This window comes from Anomalospiza imberbis, chromosome Z (genome assembly GCF_031753505.1).
Source record: "Anomalospiza imberbis isolate Cuckoo-Finch-1a 21T00152 chromosome Z, ASM3175350v1, whole genome shotgun sequence".
Lineage (NCBI taxonomy): Eukaryota > Metazoa > Chordata > Aves > Passeriformes > Viduidae > Anomalospiza > Anomalospiza imberbis.
In genome coordinates, this window is record NC_089721.1 from 12,144,516 (window position 1) to 12,169,996 (window position 25,481).

At 38.8% G+C, this 25,481-nt stretch overlaps 1 protein-coding gene across 1 annotated transcript; it reads right to left on the bottom strand.

Moving 5' to 3' along the window:
* Window positions 1-3,995: 3,995 nt before the first annotated feature.
* Window positions 3,996-24,538, bottom strand: C9 (complement C9). The gene is made up of 11 exons (XM_068175625.1): window positions 24,394-24,538; window positions 19,262-19,379; window positions 18,420-18,567; window positions 16,987-17,134; window positions 15,042-15,180; window positions 13,359-13,577; window positions 10,128-10,368; window positions 8,655-8,783; window positions 5,330-5,508; window positions 4,893-5,121; window positions 3,996-4,175 (listed from the first exon to the last, which is right to left on the bottom strand). Exons 1-11 carry the CDS (start codon window positions 24,468-24,470, stop codon window positions 4,015-4,017), a joined length of 1,788 nt encoding a protein of 595 aa, XP_068031726.1. The 5' UTR covers window positions 24,471-24,538; the 3' UTR covers window positions 3,996-4,014.
* Window positions 24,539-25,481: the final 943 nt, after the last annotated feature.

Consider the following 25,481-nt stretch of genomic DNA (forward strand, 5'->3'; position numbering starts at 1 on the left):
TGACCAAGTGGAGACTTACAGTATGAGTAGGACTTCCTGGCTTCTGAAAAGGCACTGAAAGAGCTTACCTTGGGTAACTTAAGCAAGTGGAGGTGAAAGGTTATGACCAGGTCTGTAAGTATCAGGGAAGAGGGAGTATTTATACCAAAAAATATGGGATTGAAATCAAGTGTGTCTAAATAAATTGTGACTACATTCAAAGTGGAAATTATATTATAATTTATATTCATTTATATTAATTCATGTTCAGAAATTATCTTCCAAAGAGCATAGAGGAGGAAGGAGATCAGTAAGGCTTGCCTGTGCTACATGAGTAATTTAAGAAAGACATTTAATATCAGGACTGGGAGAATTCCGCTGTTAGGAAAAAAATTTGCTTAACAGAGACAGATTACTAACTGTACTGGAAAGATGCTTGGTCACCATGTCACACCGTATGTTGAATCTTAGATTATGGTAGGTAACCCTAGGCCTATCCTCTTTGTACTTTTTTAAAAGCAGGAATGTTTTCACTTCTGGCTCTTTAGGATTTGCTGTATTAAAAGTTTCCTGATATTTGATAGCTCTACTCTTGGTGGAGAGTTCTCCTGCTCCCACTGTGAGACAGTAACACCAGATCTTCACCAAGAGGTGCTTTATTACAGGTGCACAGTACAGTAAAAAGCCTGACAGTTTTGAGGCTTTCTGAAATGTCCCAGAAAGACTGCAGGAATGCTAGTTGCACGTGTGAACATAAATTAGCAGAAACCTGTTGCCACTCCTGTAGTCTGAAGGGACTATTCATGGTGGCAGGACCAGTGAAAGGCTTTTTTTTCATCTAATTTTTGTAGCACAGTAGAGTTTTTGTGGTTCACTGTTTTCTCTCCTGCGTTCTTTTGTGATGTTTAATATTGGGTACTCGGAGTCTTTAGTCACTCATGGTGGGCAGGAGCAAGGTAAAGAATGTTCCAAGGGACTCTTCCAGATCTGGACTGCCACTATGCAAGGGACTAATCTCATTGATCTGATGTCATCTACTATTTTTGTATTTCCAAACCACTCAGCCCTCATATATCTTTGTTATTAACTGTTTCCTTATATCTTGCTTCCAAGGGGATCTTCCAATATCTAGTAGTATAGCCAAGTTAACATGGTTACCTTTTCCTCAAAGGGTACACTGATTTCTTTTTAAATGATACCTCTTTGAGAACTATCCTTCTTTCGTGTTCCAAACAAATTTTCCAGTAATTGTCTGCTGGGTTCAAAAGTCACTGAGGAAGATGGACAGGTCGGTTCAGTGACAACAAAATTGCATCAGTCTTGTTTCCCTGTTTTGGAAGTTCTGCTAAAAATATGGATGGTAATAGGACAATTCTTCTATCCCTTTGTAATGTGCCTCTGATTTCTCATAAATCTGCAAATATTGCGCAGAGCAAGCATAGTAGCTCTAGTGAAGCTGCATGTCTTCATAAACATCCTGCTGGTCTGCGCCATGAATTAGATGTAAAACATGTGGCTGAAATAAATTTGCAAGGGCATTTTGATGAAGATAATGACTCTTCAAAGTTCTTCTCTAACAATATACCATCAATCAAATGATGCTGTATACATCATTCTTATAATTGTGCTGGATTTGAGTTCTTGAAAATCAGTTTGAAAACCTGATGGAAATAATTACGAAAAAACATTGATAAAGGGACACCCCATTGACTAACAAAGATGGAGTATTCATGTTCTAATGATAGCCACAGACAAATAAAAGGTTGACCACAGCTACTGTATCAGCACAACTCTGTTAACATGTTTATAGTTTATTACTTTATTTTGATTACAGATCATTTAAGCTGTAGGTACTTTAAAATCATGCCATTACACTGTCCTGGTGTAGCTAGCTAGCCAGCAGAAACTGTGATTTGTGGAACTGGTTTGAAATCCATTAATGTTTTCTAAAAAAAGATGAAAAATAGTGAAGAAGTGATAGGAGATAGTAGCTACAACATATATATTTGGTCAACATTTAAAAGAAGTTTTACTCTCATAGCTCACTAAGGTAATGATTTTATTGTGTCCCAACTATGACTGTAATGTGAAAAAATTGTATTGAAGAACCATCTGGACACAATCATGTGCTATGTGCTCTGGGATGACCCTGCTTGAGCAGGGATATTGGACCAGGTGACCCAGTGTGGTGCCTTCCAACCTGACCCATTCTGAGACTCGGTGTGATTCTGCGAAGGATGAATCAAAACTCATAGTGTGATTTCCAGAAGACTTAAATATCAGACTTCTGCTTCAACAGTGAGGACTCCACATGTCTGAAACCATAGAAGCCAAAATTAGGTTAATATTTTTTTCTAAGGAATAAAATCAAGCTGCTTATGAGGTTTGTTTTTATTTTAATAACACCAGCTTCATTGAATCAAGCAGAAGCTAACTTCATACCCCAAATCGGACAAGAGGGCAATAATACTGACCTAGGTAATGTCTAGGAGTAGGGAAACACACAGCAATACGTTCCCAGAATACAGAATCACAAGGTTCTGTATCATCAAGATCATCAAGTCCAACCCATACCCCAACACCTCAACTAAACCATGGCACCGAGTGCCATACCCAGCCTTTTTTTAAACACATCCAGGGATGGTGACTCCACCACCTCCCCAGACCATTCCAGTACTTTATCACTCTTTCAGTGAAAAAGTTTTTCCTAATATCCAACCTACATTTCCCTTGGTGCAGCTTGAGACTGTGTCCTCTGGTTCTGTCAGTGGCTGCCTGGAGAAATAGACCAACCCCACCTGACTACAACCATCTTTCAGGGAGTTGTAGAGAGTGATAAGGTCACCTCTGAGTCTCCTTTTCTCCAGGCTAAACAACCCCAGCTCCCTAAGCCATACCTCACAGGGCTTGTGTTCCAAGCCCTTCACCACCCTTATTGAGCACCCTCTGGATGTGCTCAAGCATCTCAATGTCCTTCCCAAACTGAGGGGCCGGAACCAGACACAGCCCTCAAGGTGTGGCTTCACCAGTGCTGAGTACAGGGGAAGAATGACCTCCCTGCTCCTGCTGGCCACACTGTTCATGATATAAGCCAGGATGCCATTGGCCTTCTTGGCCACCAGGGCACACTGACTGCTGGCCCATGTTTAGTTGGCTGTTGACCAGTGCCCCCAGGTCCATTTCTGCCTGGGCACAGCCCAGCCACAATAGTTTCCAATACTGCAAAAATTGATTCTTCAGAGACTTCCTGAGTGAGCCTGATTATCTACCTTTAATAACATTCTACTTTTTTTGTGTTGAGGTTTTAAAATGCATATTTACTTTTGGTATGGACATTGTGTGAAGAATGGGTCTTCAGTCTGTTTAAAATCTACCACTTGTTGGTGTTTATTTAATTTGTACTACTTATACCTGTCCTTGTGATATTTCTCTTGATCTTCCAGATCTGTATCATATTCTCTCAACGAAAGTTTCAAATCTGCTGTAATACTAGCTTTGTTGGATTTCAGCATTCTGTTTATCAAGTAAGAGACTTCAGTCTCCTAAATTGTCTAAATATATTTTCCCTGTAAAATAAGTCTCTTCCCTCTCCTTAAGACATAAGCTTTTTTTTGATGGGTAGTCTGACTGGAGATGAAATCTGATTTTTTTTGAGAACTGTATTTTTAATCTATTCTTATCCTTAAGACATAAGCTTTTTTTTGATGGGTAGTCTGACTGGAGATGAAATCTGATTTTTTTTGAGAACTGTATTTTTAATCTATTCTTATCCAGAATTCTATTCCAATATCAAGTTCTATAATATAACATTACTTGTCAAAACATTCAAATACAAATCTAAACATTCATAAATTCAATACACAGTGGTTGATCAAAGGTGGTATCAAATCAAAGATTTAAATGAAATACGTAAGTGAACTTACCTATCACTTCATCAACTGCATTTCTGATATGCCCCAAATATTGGCTGAGCATTTATTCTAAACTTCAGTAACATATTTAAAGAGGCTGCTTACCTGGTTTTGAGGAGCATAACTATTTCCCTTCTTCACAAGGCCGTTTTTCAATGCTTTCTCCCTGGCATGGCCTGCCATCAGGTCCTGGTGCAGGATTATTACACTGGCGAGTTCGAGTGCTCTCCCCATTGATACAGGTGGACCAGGCACTCCAACAGCTCCAGCCTCCATCAGTCACAACTGTTATGAAGACATCATACAGGATTAGGCCACCTACCTCTTTCAAGGTAGGTCATGATTCAACTCAGTTATGGTGATTCTGCAGATCATTGCAGCTTCCTGAACACAACCCATCACAAAGATTTGGCTTTTAAAAATGTGTTTGTCAGTGACAGTGCTCAAGAACCCTGGGCTTTCAACATTTTTGTCAAGTTCTAAGGTCCATTTTGGGCACCTGTGCATTAAAAACCTTGCCACAGAGAATGAATTTAGTGCACAGTAAATTTTTTACGTTGTCAGTTGTGGAACTGCGTTCTTTTCCCTTTTCCCTAACCTAATATTAAACTAGCACAGTAATTGTGAAACATGATCATGTGCTAGCAGACACTGACCTTTTGCAGAAAACTGAAGACAAAATAATTTAAGACATGGTGAGATTGCTTTTGCCTGAAATCGGTTTACCAGTACTGCACCAAGCTTTGATAATGCTCCTGTGTACTTAAATGAACTTCGTGTCATTCCAAGACACAGTAATGTATGTGAAACAATGAACGCCAAATTAGAGTACCCTCTTTATGGAAAGAACCCAGTAACTTACCTTACTTTCCACACCTTGCCCTTGAGATTTGACAGCAGTAGGTAAAAAGGAGATATGGTTCTCTTTTATGAATGCTCATTTTGTCAGTCTATTGTTACAACAGATATGCTCATTTTAGTTCATCTGGAGTATTTACTCACCTTTCACTAATGTAGATTTGGGAATTTGACAAGCAATTCCCTTAAAATAACTTGAGCACAGACATGTACAGACTCCATCTACCAGCACAGGGGTGCCTCCATTTTTACAGGGTTCACATTTGCACACACTGTATTCGGTAATGTAGTCTTCAATTGCTCTTTCCAAATTTTGTTTCTTTAAATACGCATCTCTTATCTTAACTGGAACAAGTGTATGTATTGGAGAAGGCTGTAGAACAAAAAAAGCCCTTACATAGCACACTCTTCCAAAGTTCTGAATCCTTTTAATACAACCATCACCAGAATAAATATCTGAAGAAACAGTTAAGATAAAGACAATCTGTGAAAGTTCATTATTAACTAGGAGTGTCACCTCCATCATAGAACAAAAGTTTTCAAACTGTAAAAAGCCACAGCTTTGAAGAAGCTGTACTTACCCTTTGCTGTATTACTACTGGGGCATCAACCAAAGATTTAGCCCACTCTATGTAATCCTCTACATCAACTGCTTTGGCTCCTCGTAGTAACATTTCTTTGATTTTAACTGAAAAGTCAATCTTCCCTCCCTCAACTAAGGAAAGGACATCATCAATGACAGCATTATCCTTTGCTTCTGCTGCAGAAAAAAAAAAAGGGTGAAGAATGATGTTTAATGTCCATGCATCCAGAAGAACAGCTGTCCTCCTAGTGCAGCCAGTCCCTCTTTGTAAAATGATTATAGAGAGAACTCTTGGTTGTGGCAGAATTCAATATATCTCTGCTTATACCTCTTATGTGGGAGGAAATCTTTTATTTTGCAATTAAATTAGAAAATCCTAGATCTGAAAGGAAAAGAAAGGATAGGACAAACTGAGACACATTATGGAGATCACAGTCCTTTGATGACAGGCAAAAGATAATGAGTAATTCTACTGAGCTAAATCAAAATAGGGCAGGAATTAGAATAGTAGGAGCTTTTGCTTCATAATTAAAATACAAGAGCAGTGCACTGAAAATTATTGCCTCTTAGGCACTTAGTAGTAAATATTCTTCCCTTTTGCAATTTTTATTACATGTGAAACAAAGCCCATCTCCAGACACAGAAAGGAGCAGAAGGCAACAATGATAGGCAGGGGAATGCAAGCAGGGTAATCAGAGAAAGGGAGTCCCTGCTTCAACTCCTCCCAGGCCTGTTCCAGCAGAGCCATTAGCCCAGCAGTATGGGGCTGAAGACTAATGAGCTGCAAGATGAATCAATGGAAGAGCTCTCTGGATGCAAAGAATGGCATTTTGGGGTTGCATGAACTTAAATACTTAGGATATATTTACAGGAGTGTCATTGAAAAGGTAAAGGGGGTTTCATGGTGGCTTTGGGAGGAGCAGACTTGAGAAAATAAAGGGATAACGGCAAAAAAAAGGGGACTGATTGCTTACAGACAAATGACTGATCTGTGAGCTACTCTGATGTGTACTGTCCTTCATCTTTGCAGTCTGTTCTGGCTTACCATTAAATTCCATTCTAACCCTTTCCTACAGTGAAGGGACTCTATTCTGTGTGCATGCTTGTGTATAGATGTCTGTGTGCCAGCAGCTAGAGCTGGACAAGGGCTGATAGGCACCTGATGTTTGTGGTGGCAACCACTGGAGCAAGTGACAATACATATGCCAGAGTGTGGTGACTAGCAGGTATCAAGGCAGACTAGCAGGTGAATATAGGGTAAATGGCTTGGGATCCAAGTACCAGAGCAGCTGTTGCTGTGGCCTAGATATGGTGGCTTTCTGTGATGCAGTGACAGCAAGGGATAGTCAGAAAGGAACCACCAACAAATGTCATCTACCTGGCCTTCTGTAAGATCTTTGATACAGTTCCACATGACTTCCTTATCTCCCAATTGGAGACATATGGACCTGAAGTGTGAACTTATTGGTGGGCAAGAAACTGGCTAGATGGGTACAGCCAGAGGGTTGTGGTCAATGGCTCTATGTCAGGGTGGAGGCTGGTGATGCGTGATGTCCCTCAGGGCTCTCTTTGGGACCGATTCTCATCAGTATCTTCATCAATGATAGAGTGGGGTCAGGTGTACCCTCAGAAGGTTTCCAGATGACACAAAACGGAGCCTTTAACACGACAGAAGGATTGGATTCCATCCTGAAACACCCAGACAAACTTGAGAGGTGAGCCCACAAAAACCTCACGAAGTTCAGCAGGTCCAAATACAAGGTGATACACCTGGGTCAAGCAATAGCAGGTCTGTGCACGGACTGGGAGAAGAACCTGTGGAGAGTGGCCCTGCCCAGAAGGACTTGGGGGTGCCCTGCAGGAGAGGCTGCACATGCCCTGGCCATGGCACTCACAGCCCAGTGAACCAAATGTGTCCTGGGCTGCATCCAGAGCCCCGTGGGCAGCAGGGGAGGGAGGGGATTTTGCCCCTCTACTCTGCTTTCATGAGATCCCACTTGCATTCAGCTCAGGGATTTCTAAAATGATGAAGATGGGACCCTGTGGAGCAAGTCCAGAAGAAGCCACAGAAATGGACAGAGTACTGGAAGACCTTTCCTATGAGGGACAGGCTGAGAGAGATGGGGTTGTTCAGCCTGGAAAAGAGAAGGCTATGGGGAGACCTCATTGCAGTCTTCCAGTACTTGAAGGGGACTTATAAAGAGAGAGGAGGGCAATATTTTTACTTGATTAGATACTGACAGAACAAGGAGGAGTGATTTAAACTAAAAGAGAGGAGATTTAGATTAGATGATAAAAGGAATTTCTTTACTCAGAGTGCAGTGCAGCAATGGAACAGATTACCCAGAGAAACTGTGCCTCATCCCTGTAAGTGTTCAAGGCCAGGTTGGATGGGGCTCTGGACAGCCTGATTTAATATGTTGAATCCCTTTCCAAAATGTTGGAACTAGATGATCTCTAAGGACCTTTCCAACCCAAACCATTCTGTGATTTTGTGGCTCCAAAGTGAGACAAGTGGAGGAGCTGGGTACTGGGTTTCTAGGCCAAATACTGGAGAGACCTCACAGTTCTGGGTTTGACTGAGATCTGTTCTCATATTAGTACATTTCTGTCTAAGGCAGCTGGAGGTAAGAGAATCTAAGGGCCAGTTGCTGGATTGACTGAGCACCTAAGGCCAGTCCCTAGAGACATCCACAGTGTGTGTGTCTTGGTATGCATCAGAGAGTCTGCACCAGCAATGGGAGTGGAGCTGTGGGCCTGGTGTAGTATATCTCTGTCACTAACAGGAGAGCCTAACAATACAGTTGCTTGTTCAGCTGGGTATTTAAGGTCAGCTTCTGGAGTTATCTGTACTGATTATATATAAATATTTGTTGGGACTGAAATATCTTAGGCTTGTGTTGCTTTGGGCAAGGTGGGCTCCAGAGGACCCTCCCAACCCTCAACTGTCCCGTGATTCTGTGATATTGCCCACTGAAAGGCTTTCTCCTGGACTAGATGGAGAGGAGAAAAGAATGAAACCATTTGTGCCATTTGTGTTTGCCTGAGGGCTGTCTGTATTTTTTTCTGTATTTATTTGTGGCCAGTGATGTGTATGTATGTATGTATGCATACTGGCTGGTAGGTTCATGTGTGTGCATGCTGGGAATATATTCTCAGGCTGTCTTGACTTAGTAGCATGGAAGAATGTGAATCTCACCTGTATTGCTCTACTGGATTTGTCTTTCCCCTAAAAGCAATAACTATATTGATTATTCAGGGGAAGCAGCTGGTATTATCTTTCCTTAAGTAAAAGCTATAACATAAATCAAGGATATACTTACATTTTTCCCAGCTATGAATATTTTCACATTTACCACTATCAACATTAAAATTGGCTTGTATGTTTTTATACACAATATTGGCATCTAAGTGATAGCCAAGGCATTTTTTCACATCTTCTACAGTGATTCCTATAATTAGAAATAGACAAATAGATAGATTGAATAAGCATAAATAACAAGACATTATTATTCTTACAGAATAAATTTCAGGCCTATTGGAAATGTTTGTGGCTTTCTTTTTACTATTTCTCTTTTACTTTTTCCTTGTCTATGTAATGAATATGAGGATTGTAATTTGAGTGCCTGAACAGATGCAGGTGAGATCTATGGTGACTAGGAAAATACTAAAAATGGATTTCTGTTTTTCCTTACCTAGATGAAAGCAGGTCTTCCTTTAGAAACCTTTTTTTTCATTTTATTATATTGAAATTTTGTTTTTTTTGCAGTTGTTCTATATTTACTCTTTTTATATACTAAATTACTGAATTCTCTCAGTCTCTCTTCTAGCCTCAATTATGTTTCTCCACTCCTTTTACCCATAAAATTAATCAAGGCCACTGATCTCTTAAAAGTATGCTTTTTCCATTTATTCTAATCCACCTCTACCCTTTACTTTTCCAACATCTTCTTTCTGCTTATTGAACCCAAACCCAATAACATCTGCCACTTTGGCATTGTGTGCAGAAATAATTTTGCTTAAAATTGAGACTTAAAAAATCCAGAACTACAATCTCGAGGTGATGGACAGACTAATAGTGGGAAATGGAAGTGACATATTTGTCCTATGTCCCTTTTCATAGCCTGAATATTTGATAGTAATATTGTTATTGGTGCTGCAAGCAGCAGATGCTCATTTTCTGATCTCCAAAATCAACATGTGAGTTGTCTTTTCTCACTTTATTCCTGTGTGATCACTTTAATCCAGAACAAACCCATATATATCTAAACTGCACATGAATGAAGATTAAATTTCTATTTTAATCAGGGCATGGAATATTCCATTGTGAATGTTGAAAGCTATGAAATCAATTTCAACACACTCACATGCTCCGTGTGGTTTCTAGAAAGCCCTTCAATTTATTCCTTGTTTTTTTGTCACCACCATACTCTTAGAGTGATTATACCACAAAAAGGTACCAAATAGGATTTAGGGCTTATTCTGGTTTTCTTGTCTTTGGACAAGATCTCTTGTGAATCATGCAATTATTGCTAGTGTGTTCACAAGATTTGTTTAAGGTTCCTTTAGCCCTCTCAGTCACAGACTTAAAACAGATTTCAAATAGTTCTGTAAGTTATAAAGGTTGAATATTTTCTCTGTTTTCTCATGTAATTCTGTAATGTCACTGGTGTGACACAAGCAGCATGCACAGAGCTGTGCTTTCTCAGTATTTTTCCACATACACAACTATACCATCCCATATCTCTTTGAAAGTGTGGGACCTTTGTCATAGATAAGGCCAATGGAAAGCATACCTAGTCGAGACATAGCATGATTATCCAGCACGTAAACAAGTTCGTATTTTCCTCCTACAGTTCCAGAGACTGCATAGTGAGTTCCATAATCTTCTAGGAATTTGAAATACTCTCCCTTGTCATATTCAGCAGGCAGAAATTTTAAATCATCAAGGAAACTATCTGTGAGACGAATATCACGACTCCGAATTTGGAACCTTCCCAGCTGAATCTGTCCTTTTACATGCAGAAAGGTTTGGTTCTGAATGAAGGGAGAAGAAAAGAGAAGAGTGTGCCATTCTGGTATGCAGCACAGCATGAAAATCTATTCTGTTTTACTTGTAATGAAGTTTCAGCACTTTTCAATGTGGCATTCAATCTAGCATTATGGAAATGGGACAAATTTGTTTTATAAAAATTAGAAAGCTCTCCAATCTAAACTCAGGAAGCAGTAAGAGAGTTACTTTAGTTTTTCCAATTTTGTAGAACTTTTCGATTATTTTAGCAAGGACTTTGTGATCTATTTGACAATAGGTCTCTTGAAGCATAATGCCTACCAAAAAGTGACTTTCTGACTTTTGTAACATTGAAAAGTAGTTCTACATGGCTTGCTAAATAGCAGAAGCTGCACACTCTGGTCAGATGGAGTTTCCTCTTTGCTTATAGTCACAGCAGATCTCTCTTTGGATCACTTCCCTTTTATTCTCAGATTGTCAAAAGAAGTGGCACAGCTCCAATTAAAAACTACACCCTCCTGACTATTAGAAAGAAGGGCATAGTTCCAACTAAAAACAAAAAAAACACAAACCAACATCATAAAATCAAAATTAATAAGGGAAAAAATCTTTATATTATGTATCTGAGCCATACATACATTGTAAGTCTAGGTATAATAACTGATATTATTGTAAATTACATCCCAGGTGATTTTATATCATATTCTAAATCAGGACCTAGCTACTGCCTGTAACCTGTGAAATAAAATCTTGTGAAATAGTTGCACTTAAAACTCTAAGGGAAGACATGCCTTCCAAACCCCATTATTATTTGCAGTATTTATGTGACTCCCTTAAAAGTAGGTCCCAATAGGAGGTGTGTAAAAAGGACCTGGCATCTGACCATTATGGTATCCAGCACCATTTAAAGGATCTTAAACTGCTGACTCAGATTCTGCTTAAGACTGGCAGAAATCTTCAGGTACCTAAATCACTGTGAGGAAATTTTTGTAGGTGCAATATTCCTGCCAACCAGCATATACAGATGTTTTCTCTCCAGGTGCCTCCAGGCACCTCCAAGATTATGACTTTAACTCTCATGTGGGTCCTGGAGGGCTCTCATGTAGGGACTGTCACTCCACTAACCTGCAGCCCCATGACTTTGCAGTGATAGAACTCTTCTTGTGACAGATTGTGACTCATTCTCTGAACTGATCTCTCAGCACAGATTTGAGTCCAAAGCTCCTATCACAAGCCACTAAACTATAAGCAGACATTAAAACCCCCTGAGCTATAGAGCTTGATCTTTTATGTCTCTGAAGATTCATGGTTTGAGGTTTAAATGGTTTGTTTCCATCCCACAAAAACTCATACCAGTACAAAGGCAATGTTGGGTTCAGCTTATCTTTATAGTGCATATCTTTGTCTTCAGCATTATTTCAATTAATCAGTGATAAAACTTAGTTTAGCTTTAGCTTTTCCTTATATCTATTTGACCTCCAGAGCTCTGAATGGGTCCTAGACAACAAGACTGACAAACTTGAAAATATTAAATAGTTGAGGGAAAATCTAGTATTCCTTGTACATATATGATGGCATCTGTAATCAGAGACCTTGGCATAAAGTGTGGAAAATGGTATATGACCTGATCAGTTAATTCCATTAGCACACAGCTGCTGGATTGGGCCATAATGTTGTGTTCTGCTCATTTTGGCTGAGGGAAAAGTTAATCTTCTTCACAGTGGCTAGCATGGGACTATGTTTGGTTTAGTGCTGAGCACACGTTTGATAATACAGAGATGTTTTTGTTATTGCTGGACATTGCTTACACAGAGCCAATACCTTTTCTGCTTTTTGTATTGCTGTGCTGACAAGGAAGTTGGGGGTGCTTGGAAGGTTGGGGAATACACAGCTGGGACAGGTGATTCAAATTTGATCCAAAGGATTTTCCATACCTTATGATATTGGGCTCTGGATATAAAGTGTGTTGAAGAAAGAGGAAAGGGGGGGGATGTTTGGAGTGATGGCATTTGTTTTCCCAAGTCCTATTACATGTGATAGAGCCTTGTTTTTCTGGAGATGCCTGAACACCTGCCTGCCCGTGGGAAGCAGCAACAGAATTCCTTGTTTCACTTTGTTTGTGTGCCTGGTTTTTTTTTTTCCGTTAAACTTTATCTCAACCCACAAGTTCTTTTGTTTTCTCTTCCCATTCTCTCCCCAAGCCTGCTGGTGGGGGAGTGAAGCAGCTGCCTGGGATTCAACAACAACATGTCTAGCATCACTTTTTTTGTGGTCTATCTCATTTTGACCACAGTAAATGCAAAGGCTACTTCTTTACTATCAAATAAAATGGGGTAGGGTCTTTCCACTCTTTCAAAGGGCAGGTATTGCTTGTGCACAATCCCAAACTGGGCTTGCTTTTCTCAGACTGTCTACAAGATCATTCCCTTCAAACATGCTGTGGGAAAGTGCAGGATAAGGCATTGCTTATGAGAACTAGTACTGACTTAAGCTGTGCAAGCAAGCTAGTAAAACTGTGGATTATCTTGTACCAGTGCCCGTGCCTTATAGCCCTGGCTAGTTTATTAGTACAGGTGTACCCACATGTCTGAGATTTGACCTTTTGGTCATTATTCCTAAAATTTATTTTGTGTTTATGTAGTGTAGGCCTACTCAGTGGCAATTTTTCATCATAAGACTTGATCTAATTTGTCCACATTGCACTAAATCAGAGCTGCTCTCTAGTCAGGATGAGACCAGAGGTCTTGATTCTTTCTAACACCAAGCCCCTGGTGAAGATGAGGGTGCTTGCTAGTCAAAGATAAACAGTGAGAAAAAGAAGATACTTTGAGTTGGCATTTGGCCATGTGTGAAATCTCAACCCTATTTTCACCAGTACTTCATTAAAAAGAAAAAAAAATCAAAAAAGCAGCAGCTGTCTAGAATACTTACATTATTATTGCCTAATTCTAACACTGCATAAACTGTACCATTTGTAAAATATTTACATTAAAACTGTTAGAAGAATTAATCTCACCCTTTCTGTGTAGCTTTGCAGGATGGAGCCAAATGTATAATTCTTTCTGTAGTCATATTTGAAATGTCCTTCTGAAGCATTTTTGTTACTCCCATCAGTAGGTGTGTATTTCAGAGAGGCGTCAGCATTAAAATATTTCTGTTTTTGTATGTAAACCTCTCGTAACATTTTCACACGGTCATGGTAGTACACAGAAGAAAAAGTTTTGTCTGCTTTTGTCTGAGAAAAGATAGAAAAAAGGTTGCATGAGAAAACAACAGGCAGTAGTTGAAAAATCTATGTAGCAATTTAAAGCTGTACTTTTTACAGAGCATATCAGTGCATTTTCTTACAGCTCTTTTTTCCTTTTAAACCAAAACAAAAGGAAATAGCACTCCCACCACAAACTACCTCATCAGGATCAGTTCAGTGGTTAAAAAATTACTGAACTGACTGCAATTACAATAATTTAGTGAATATTAAATCTCAGCATGTAACACTGTAAAAGTAATTTATGTGTGTCAACCATCCCTTTACACTGTCTTCAGCTTCTTGTGAGAGAAGAGGAGAGGCAGACACTGATCTCTACTTCCTGGTGACCAGTGACAGGACCCAAGAGAAAGGCCTGAAGTTGTGTCATGGGAAGTTTAGTTCAGATATTAAAAAAGTTTCTTCACCCGGAGGTTGGTTGGGCAGGACAGCTCCCCAGGGAAGTGGTTGCAGCACCAGCCTGACAGAGCTCAAAGAAGCGTTTCAAAAATGCTCTCAGGTGTGACCCTTGTGGTGTCCTGTGCAAAGCCAGGGGTTACTCAATGATCTTTGTGGGTCCTTTCCAGCTCAGGAGATTCTGTCTCTATGTGAGGAATAATAGTCTCTCTTTCCTGAAACACAGTTAAGATTTGCTAAAAGCTCCTGACTTCTGAAATAAGTCAGAATTATGATTCTGCCTTATTTTCTTACAGCAAGCAATAACTAGTCCAGCTATTTTAGTATACTTTAGCAGAACATCACATTTTAGCAACTGAAAATTGTTATACATCAATACCAAACATAACCAGAGACCTCTGGGTCAGATTTTCTCATTTTGAGAAGGACCTGGTTTAAATAGTATTTGTTTTATCAAGTTCCTATTTACAGTAATTTAGAAGGCAAAATTTTGCTTTGATTTCTGAAAAGTGTCTTTTTTTTCAACAATCATCAACATTTTCGGTGTTCAAACCTCACTAAAATTCATAGTCTGAAACTTAAAAGCCTAACAATTTTTTTTTCCCAATGCAACAGAGAAAATAATCACTAGTTAGAAAAAACAAGTAGGACCAGTATTATGTCTGCATTTTCATCAGTGGCTTTTACATGTCCTTGAAAATGTAGATTATTTTCTCATCTACCTAGTAAAAGTTGGGAATTGTAATCCTTTCTGTACATCTTCTGTTCATTTCTTCTGCTCATATTTTAAACATTCCAGAAAGACAGTTTCATTTATTGTGCAAAGGTTCATCACGAAGATGTGGGAATTTGTCTGGCATAACTGAGCTTAACTGCCAAAGTGAATGAGAACATAACCTCTTTCCCTCTGGACTTTAGCACCACCCTGAGCCTAAAAATGTGCTGTCTGGCTCAAGAGATATGCTGAGTCTTCCAGGAATATTTCAGGAGGTGGCATTCAATTAAACACGTCCTATCTTGCAAAGGACTTACACTTACATCGTAAGTGAGAACAGCCACATTCCATGGCTTGCGGTAGTATGTCCGTGTGTTCCCATCACGCACCCGCTCACAAAGACCATTGAAAAAGTCATTGTCAAATGGGCTGGCCATTGGTTGCATCCCTAAAACATTGATTCTACAAGAGAAATACAAGATAAGTTATATTTCAAGAGAAGATGTGTCAGCACACATGACCTGTCGACTGGAAAAGCTGTATTGTGTCAGAGACAGAGACTATAGCTGTGAAATTGGATCTTGCTCCATCCAAGCAGCTTGTCTCATCTCTTGTGGTTTCTCATCTGTGTACTGGAGATAGTTACATATTTTGTAAAGTTCTTGAAGGATCATATATGAGAAATGAACAAATAAACGACATTAAACCTCAAACACGGTGAAAACCTCAGGCATAAAAGGAGATAAAAACCATTTTTGTTGACAAATATATTTGTGAGAAAGAACAGTTGTTTTTGCAAGTACATCTGTGAGAAAGCATTCCTTGTAGATTTAAAATGTACAAGTCAACAGCTATATGTATTTTTTAATAACTTATATTTGTTTTCTGGTAGGCACTTGGTTATTAAGCATGTACAACATTCATCAAATCTTTAGAAGGGATATGCAGCTACTCCTAGCATTGTCTCTTCTTGCAGGGTGTGACCTAGTGGAATGGCAGCATTTCCTGGAGCATAAGAGAGGAAATCTAAACCATTACAAAACCAAGCAGGCAGGTGAATCAGCTGTGTAGCTCTATGCATCTGTATACTGAAGTACAAGAAATACTTCCAAAAACAGCTCCTTGGAGGATTCTGTATAATTTGTTTGCCCTTTTGTGCCTGTTTCATACATTTCAATCTTTTCAGTATTTCCAATATTTACATCTGGCAAATGTATGTGTACCCTTCTGCGTATAGAAAGTGGTAAGCAAGCCATCAGAGTCAGAAGTGTCATTATTGCATCTCTATACAACATTTTCTCAGCAAGATTTTAGTAAAAGATTGTAATAGAAGCTTCTAAAATTGCCTTTGTATTTGGTTTACTTCCTCATGCTAAAAACCAGCATTTTTGCTCCTGCACAGTAAGAAGTTAAATGAAAAGGATGTATAATTTTGGTGCTGTAGTATGCTATTATATAGTATATAATAGTATACTATTACATACTATATGGACTATATAGTGTATATACTCTGTATAGTATATAGAGTGCATATGTTGTATATATAGTATATATTCTATATAGAGTATATATACTATATAGTATATATATTACATACTATATATAGTGCTGTGGTATACTTTTATCTTCTGTTCAGTTTGGATTGCTGCCTTCTAGCTCTAATTTGTAGGTAAACAATATGTCATGTTTTCTTTTTGTTAGAGATGAAAGAAATTCAGCAGGGTCTGAGAACAAAAAGATTAATTTTCAACTTAATGATGAATGCTCCTGTAAACAACATAGATCTGGGAAGTGGACAATGCAATACTGGAAGAAAGCTGCACATAAAGTGTTGTTGCAGTAAAGCATCCCATTATATAAATAGTCAAGATATATTTTCTCCCTTTTAGACATGCATTTTAGCAAAGTAATTGGCAATTACTGATTGTGAAATATCATTAGAAACAAATCTATATACCTATAAAATTTACATTTAAATAAAATGTAAGTTTAGTCATGTGGCATGTATATATGATTCTGTTTACTAATATTGTGATTGATTTACACTGTCTGCAGTGCATATTACACTGCATGTTTTATCCTCACAAGTATACGAAATGAAATGGTAGTTAAGTGTTCTTGCAAAGGCTACTTAGCATTTCTAAATACAAATGCTACCATGATTCATATTTCACTTTTGGGAATGTCACTGTGCCCCAGTTTTTTCAGCTGGCTTTGGAGACAATCCCAAACTCTTCACTAGGCCCAATACTACTTTTTATTACATACCCATGTCCTGCAGTCCTGCCAACTTCAGACACATCAATATCATGCTTTCGACATGGTGACCGTGGTTCAGATTCACAGTCATCTTCATCAGAATAGTCTCCACAGTCATTATCTACATTGCACACAAGTCTTCTCTTTATACATCGACCTGATCAAGGAATAAAACATTGCCTGAATGCATTTTTATCTTAGATGGACTTTAAATGGCACCCTCAGCTAGTCTTTATGAAGATCTTCCTCTATGTATATTTCTACTGTTGTCTTGAGGGATTAAAATCCTATGTTCTGCGACTTTCAAATGAAAAAAAACCCTGCATACTACTGTTATATGTAAGTTAGTAGGATGACTGAGTAAAGTAAGTTGCAGGAGAACTGTTGTCATCTGAAGAAAATTGTTGCATCCTAGACTGTTCTATAGTAAAATTCAGATGTTTGGTTGGTTGGGGTTTTCTTATTTGTGTTAAGAGGATACAGGGAATTATCAATTCAACATCATCAAAAAATTCTTTCTAAATCATTTAAATTGTTGCTGTTTGGGCTAAATAATTTGGATAATATGGACATGTAGTGTCCAAAACTATAGTGATTTGTGCTGTAAAGCAGCAGGGAAGTAGTAACTTTCCTGAATTCACATATCACAAGTTTTACAAAGACTGGGTTTTTTATGTTTGTTTGTTTGTTTTTTCCTATAGGATTTAAAGACTTTAGTAAATTAGCTGTAGCATAATAAATTGACACTTTGATATCATCAACCTTACCTGTAAATGCCGCACAATCTCTGTGAACTAGTAGTTAGAGGTTTAAAAGTTTTCTAATTTTAAATTGCTTTATTTGCAATTTTCAGTGTTTGAATTAAAAGCAATAAAAAAATGGCTTAGAACTTCAAATTCATTTACCATCTTTCTGTTTTTGTTTTGACTAGTTTTACTACTATTAACTTTTCCTACTTTATTTTGATTTCAGATGAATCGTGAGCATGTGTATCACTTTATAAATTTATATCTTATTTTGGATCTAGATGCATGCTGGTTTCCAACTAGGATCTGTCATGCCAGTTAGATTGGTAAACTTCCATATCCATTCTGTTAAGATTCCTTTAGTCCTAACTTTTTTCCTGGTGATTTTTTGTAAAACCTAGTGATCCAGTAGCAAGTGGGGCAGTTAAGCTAGAAGAAAGGATATGGTCACTTCTAACCATGCAGTAAAAGTTTCAGAAGAATTTAAACTAGGTGCAAATTAAAATGGAAGATGGGAGGAATGTACCCCATCTTAAATGGTTTTGCTGCTTTGGATTTTGGCATTGTGGTTTTGAACCCACCTGTCCATGGACTGTTTTTAAGTGCTAGCATGAGGCTGATGCAACTTGTTCACAGAATTAAAATGTGGTTTCTGAGTTACTGCTTTACTTGCTATGGCACGAAGACAAAACCTACCTGAACTGCACTGAAAATCAGCACCACAGTCTGGTTCTGGTTCTTCCGGACAGGCTTTGCTGGTTTTACAGGTTTGTGTGTCTCCTAGGGCCTCTAGGCATGCTTTTCCACCAAACTGCCCAAATCTTTCAATATGTCTGGAGCGAAACTTGAAAGAAAAATAACACTATTAATATTGTTCAGAGAGAAAAGAGAACTCTACCAGAACTTCAGGGTTTCCAGCTAAACTTAGAGATTTTCAAAACTAAACATCTTTGGTGAAATTTTTGTTGAAAATCCACGGGCAAAATTAATGACTAAAATAACTTTGAAATAATAATTATGATTAATAATACTTAGCTTGTATGTAAAGATGCTAATTTTCACTATTTAGTTTACTTTACTGTTTTGTTTATCTCTCTCCAGTGTGGAAATGAATCATTTATATTTTGTATGTTTTCAAGTTTTTGATTTTTTTAAAGCTTTAAAAGAACTCCCCTAAGAAAGTAAAAATTTGCTTTGGAAAAGAAATTGTGTGGGTTGTGGTTTTTTTGGGTTTTTTTTTTTTTGTTTTATTTTTAAGGGAAAAATGTATTGAAAAATAAAGTTTTAAACAGAAACACACACACACAGCCAAAATAGATACTTTCTATGAAAAAAACTTCTTGAATGAGAACACTTGAGCAGTACTGGATGTAGTATTCTCTTACTCTATAGCTTCAAATCTGACATTACTATGGGTTTCATCAAATCATGAACATACAGTATTAAGAGCTGCAATCTGGCACTTTTTCATAACCAACAGGCAGACAGATATCCCTTTGGTTGTGACTTTGGAACAAATACTTCCAAGGACAGCTTACCCTTTGATTGGTGCATGGGTCGCAGGTCCCCCATGTGCTCCAGCTGCTCAGTGTGCAGTCTATTGGAGATGGAGCATTCAATTCCCTTGCTCCCCTGTGGAAAGCTTTTTCTGAAGAGCTGTGAAACAAAACATTCCAGTACAGTCCTAGCCAGTATACTAAAATCACATGTGAGTTTATATTTAAACCATAGATCAATATTTTGGAAGCATCTTCAAGTTGATTTCTGTTTCACTTTCATGAAAGTACTTAGATGTATCAACAGCTGCCTAATATTAAATTCTTTGTTGGTTTAAAATTACATTAAAAACAACTTTGAAGACTTAATAAACCAGGTCCTTTCCCCTTTTTTAGATCTTTGTGCATACAAATGCTTTTCTGGTGGATAATGTTATTGAAGAGAATGAAACAATAATACACAGAAAACATCTGCACTCTCCTATTCAGACAGTGGTTGTGCTCCCCAGTATGTAAAGCTAAAGACTAACACACAGCAGCACATCTCAAATGGATGTATCACTTCAATACATCTTTGTGATTTTAGCTAATTGACTTTGATGGTGTTGCTCTTAACCCTGGATAAAAGCATAAATGCCTTCCAGAGCTGGAAAAAGACTCATAATTAAAGGTATTACTTGGTAACAGGATTACTTGGTATCATTGCTAGAATAAACAGACATGTTTAGCTATCTTACTATTCTTTGGCTTGCCAAGTTGAATACTTTTGCAGTTAGGCCTACTTTTTTTAAAAGTTACTTGTCATTTTGGTGCTCAGTTTTAAATGTCATCAGAATTCCAGTTCTCAGTACGTGTAAGGCCATTACTTAATGAAAATCAAGTTTTGGTAAAGCATCCACTGGTAGATATTAAAAACTGATGCATTATAGAATGACTTATCAAGTTTAAAAGCCAAGGCTATTAGGACTACAAACCTCTGAGTAACAATATATATTCTGGCATCTTGGGTTGAAGACTGACAGGTTGTCTTTAAAGACAGTAGGAGTGAGAAACTTTAGATGCTAGACCTGTAAGATAGATTGTGGTATCTGATGGGATATCTGGAAGCAGATAGTTATATTATTCCCAGCAATTACCAAGTATTCTGATGTTAGACAAATTTACATTGAAATATATTTCTGAACTGTTACATTTTTGCTGTAAAAATAAAGCCAAAAACCCTTACAGGCAGTAAGGGTTTAATCATGTGAAACAGCCATATGTCTAAAAAAGCAATCAAACTCAAGATACTTCACGTCCTAAAGGTTTTCCCAGAGGTTGTTGTAAGGCATTATTTAGAGTCTAAAGTAAAAATCACAGGCAGAAAGGACTGAGTTGAAGTCTCCAAGGCAAATGGAAGCCTTACCAGAAACTGTCTGCAAACTAGACTGATGGTAGTCTCTGACTGACTTTCAGGTAACAATATTTTTCACATAATGAAAGATATTTTCCAACCTAAGTGATTCTATCATTTTATGATAATCACAATTTAGCAAATTTTGCAAGAATATTAATTGAATGATGTACACACACCAATGGGCCTTCTCCAGCATAGTGTATGAGGTTCACATGGTTTGGTGTTGGGGAATGGCTGCAGGAATAGGGTCATGGATTGATGGAACAACTGTTCCAGCAATCCTCTCTTTGAGACCCCAGGCCCAAGCTCTGTGCCCGGGAGGAGCTCTGGCCTGGGAAACTGGCCTGAGAAAAAGCACTGTGCCTAGGCCTGGGAACAGTACCCTGTGCATGTACAGATAACAAAAGGCAGAATATCCTTGAGATAGGAGTTGTACAAGAACAAGATGTAAAACAAGATGTACCTAGCAAAGTAAAATATATCAAGCTAGAAGATGAAAAACTTAGCTGCAGCTGAAACCGCACGTAAGAGAACATATAACAATGAACCTTTATGAATTAACCAATGAGAGCTTGTTGCTGACATTGCTTGTAAAAGACTGTATAAACTGACAGGATCTTTGAATAAATCAGAGCTTGCTTATCAATCATATTGATTGTGTGCTTGTCTTCCCTCGCCTCCCACGGCAGTTTGGTGCAGATTTAGCTTTAGGGTTTTAAATTTACTTGAGGTTAGAGAAACAAAAATAAAAAAAAAAAAAAAGAAAAATCTAATTTCAAATTATTCATAAACTCTGAAACACCACTAATACATCCACTATTAAGATAATCTGGGATATCAAAGGGGCATATATTCAACAACATTGCTTAAAAGAATCAAGATACTACCAAAATTTGTAAACTTGTCCCCTCCACATTAAATTTGAAGAAAAAGTGTTACTGGAAAACCACATTGAAACAGATGCTAAGTCACACAATTTAAATAGGAGAGGATGTAAAAACATCTCAGCTACTGAAGAACATCCCTGAAGGTGACAGCTGTGAGCACAAACTTCAGAGGTGGACAAAGAAATCAAAATACCTTCTCTGGTATTCTCTGCTGAGAGGTTTGAGGAACAGAGGAGTACTCTTTGGAAAGCAAAAGCCATTTCACAATCAGTACACAGAACAGTTTGCACCTTGTCTTGGATTGCGCACTACGCTCTATACACCCGCAGGCCACACTGCTCTGGTGATTTGTTGTTGAGTCATTCTTCAGAATAGAGAGCTGTTGACTTCATCAGTTACAAAATAGATGACTCAAAAAAGAGTCCTGACTTGATAATTATCACTCACCAAGAAATAAGGCATGTCTCTCTTGAATTTAAAGACGTGATAGCATCACATGAGAGCATAACTTTGCCAACAGTAGCTGCTAGCACCATCTTCAACCTGCACAGCCTTGGGTATGCTGGGGAGCCAAGCTGTTGGTGAATGTTGCCTGCTATGGATTCTTTCTAATAATCAAATCTTCTGTCTGGACCATTTCTAACTAAGCATGCTAAACCTGTGTTTTAATTGGATCTGAATGTTAAAATAATAATAACCATCAAAACATAAGGAGCAAGTGCTGTCCCAATCTAGTGGCATTCTGTGGTGGAATGCCTCCATCAGTAGACAAGAGAAGGGCTGCATATGTCATTTATCTGGACTTCTGTACAGCCTTTGACATGATCCCTCCCAACATTCTTCTCTCCAAATTGGAGAGAGATGGATCCAATTCCATACTGATAGATGGATAAGAAAGTGGTTGTATGGTCACATCCAGAGGTTAATGGTCAATGGCTCGAAGTCCCAGGGACACCGGTGACAAGTGGTGTCCCTCGGGAGTCCGTATGGTGACCAGTGTTATTTGATAACTTCATTAGTGACATAGACAAAGGAATTGAGTGCACCCTCAGCAGATTAGCAGATGACACCAAGCTGAGTAGTGCTGTTTACACTTTTGAAGGATGGGATACAATCCAGAGGAACCTGGACAAGCTCTAGAAATGGCCCTTGGGAATCTGAAGAGGTTTAACAAGGCCAGGTGCTGGTTCTGCACCTGGGCTGGGACAAGCCCTGGTACCAGCACAGGCTGGGCATGAACAGACCCAGAGCAGCCCTGCCCAGAAGGGCTTGGGGGTGCTGTGGGTGAGAGGCTGCACATGGCCCGGCCATGGCACTCACAGCCCAGAGAGCCAAACGTGTCCTGGGCTGCATCCAGAGCCCCATGGGCAGCAGGGCAGGGAGGGGATTCTGCCCCTCTGCTCTGCTCTGCTGAGACCCACCTGGAGCACTGCATCCAGATCTGGGGTCCTCTGAACAGGAAAGATGTGGACCTGCCAGAGAGTCCAGAGGAAACCACTGAAATGATCAGAGGCATGGAGCACCTCTCCTGTGAGGAAAGGGTGAAAGAATTGGGATTGTTCAACCTGGACAAGAGGCAGCATAGGAGTGACCTCACTAGCAGCCATCCCTTATCTGAAGGGAGCCTACAAGAAAGGACTTTTTACAGGAGCATGGAGTGACTGGATAAGGGGGAACAGGTTAGAAGAGAATAGGTTTAGATTAGCTATTAGTAGGAAGTTTTCTGTTGTGAGGGTAGTGAGGCATTGGCACAGCTTGCCCAGAGGAGTTGTGCATGCCGCATCCAGGGAAGCATTTAAAGCCAGACTGGATGGAGCTCTGAGCAATCCTGTGTCATGAAAGGTGTCCCTGTGCACAGCTGGGACTCACAGCACAGAGAGCCAAACATGTCCCGGGCTTCATCCAGAGCAGAGGGGACCTTCAAGATCATCTTGTCCCTACCTTCCTGCCATGTGCAAGGACATCTCCAGCTAGACCAAATTGCTCAAAATTTCACCTAACCTGACTTTGAACACTCCCAGTGTTGGTAATCCATAGCCTCCCCAGGCAACCTGTTCCAGTGTGTCACCATGCTCACAGTGAAGAACTCCTTCCTAATATCTAACCATAATTACCCCTCATTCAGAGTGCATGCATTACTCCTCCTCCTATCACTATAGTTCTTGATGAAGTATACATCTCCAGTCACCTTCAGACACTGGAAGGTCTGGGGACTATAAGGTCTCCACACAACCTTCTCTTCTCCAGGATGAACAGCCCCAGCTTCCTCAGTTGTTGTAGGGGAGGTGCTTCAGTCTTCTAATTAACATTGTGCCTTCCTCTGGACTTGCTTAAACATATATCTATTATAAAGCTCACATTTTTTCATCACTTAGTTTTGACCATTCTTGTGAATGACAAATTTCTAGTAGAGCAGCTCTTCATTTTTTTTCACATGACTTTTTGGTAGGGACTAGGCCTTTGTTTTCCTCTTATTGATACTTGCAGTGAAAACACAAAGGCTGTATTTCCAAAGATTAGAAATAGGCAGTCTAGGAGACTTTAAATATGAAGAGAAGCACTGTCAGCATAAAATTGTTCAGCTTCAGGAAGAAATAGATTGAGATTAGGTATTTTCACACAGCATACAACAGAAAAAGGTACCTGAGCTTTACCTGCCTACAAAAATATACCTTCAACTGCTTCAACAGACACCTTTATTGTGTCACATATATCCAAAATAAACAAATAAATCATTGCTCTCTGACTCCTCAAAATACAGCAAGAAGTAGGCTTTTTTTTCCATAGGATATCTGAGCAAGGTGCAATTAGAAATGTCTACACAGGATATTTATGCTCTGTTTAGAGAAATGAAACAGTGGAGACAGCTGCAGAAGAAAAAGAACACTTACCTTCTGCTTTCCCCCCAGACTGAGGCAACTGTCTCTACATTGCATAGTATGGCTATAAGCTGCAGAATAACATGCATGGTTCTAATTTTGTAGGTAACCAGACTAGAATTATTGTGACTGAATTTGTAATTTATTTATTTGTTCCTTTGGTTATTTATTACCAAAAGAACAAACAAAAAGCAGTGTGTACTGAAGAATGCCAGTAACTGGCCAAAACTACCTTACTGTAAGTGCTCTAAAGTCCACTTTCAGAAAATTCCACTTTCTCCCTGAATGGGGAAATACTGTGACGCACTTGCAAGGTTAAAAATAAACCGATTTTGTTTAGCAGTACTTTTTGAATATAGGAAAGACATGATATATTGAATTAAGAAAACCATTAACTGCCTAGTGAAAAAGTTGTTGTAACAGTGACTCATGTATAAAACAAATAGTTCCTAAAGCAGAGCTGTTTACAAGAGCAAGTTCAGTGCATAACAGCTTTGGAATCCTTCTCCCCCAGCCAATATAAAAGAACAACACATTATTTTTTGTGGATTTGAATGAAGCTAAAAGTCTTTTAGTTTTCACTCTGTCATAAAAATCCAAACCACAAGCCAGCTCTTTAGAACAGCATTCCTTTTCAGTGGTTTGCTGTAATCCAGATTTAAGGCATTATGTGTTGGACACAAGTCACTCATAAATAACCTTCTGTTTAGCTGTTAAGAATTACATATTTGGATACAATCTTAAAATAATGATCTGAGGTAAAGATTTTCCAAATTACCATGGTAATTGAAAAAAACAATAAAAGTAGGCTTATTTTTTTCTATTCCCTGATTTTGTGGCATGGTGAGGGAAGTGTGTAAAGTAAGGCAGGCACATATACCCCCTGCTCGAGCCTTGATTTGGATTATTTTATTTAAAGAAATCTTTATCTGCTGCAGCCTCAGTCCAGCTTGATGAGTCCAGTTACAATAAACTCATTTGTTAGGCAAGAATGCAAGACACAGACACTTGTAGTATTGTATTGTTTCATCAAAAGTGCTATCACAGTTCATGGTTCTTTAAGACAGAGACTCAGACTAAACGGCTGTTCAAAGTTAGCT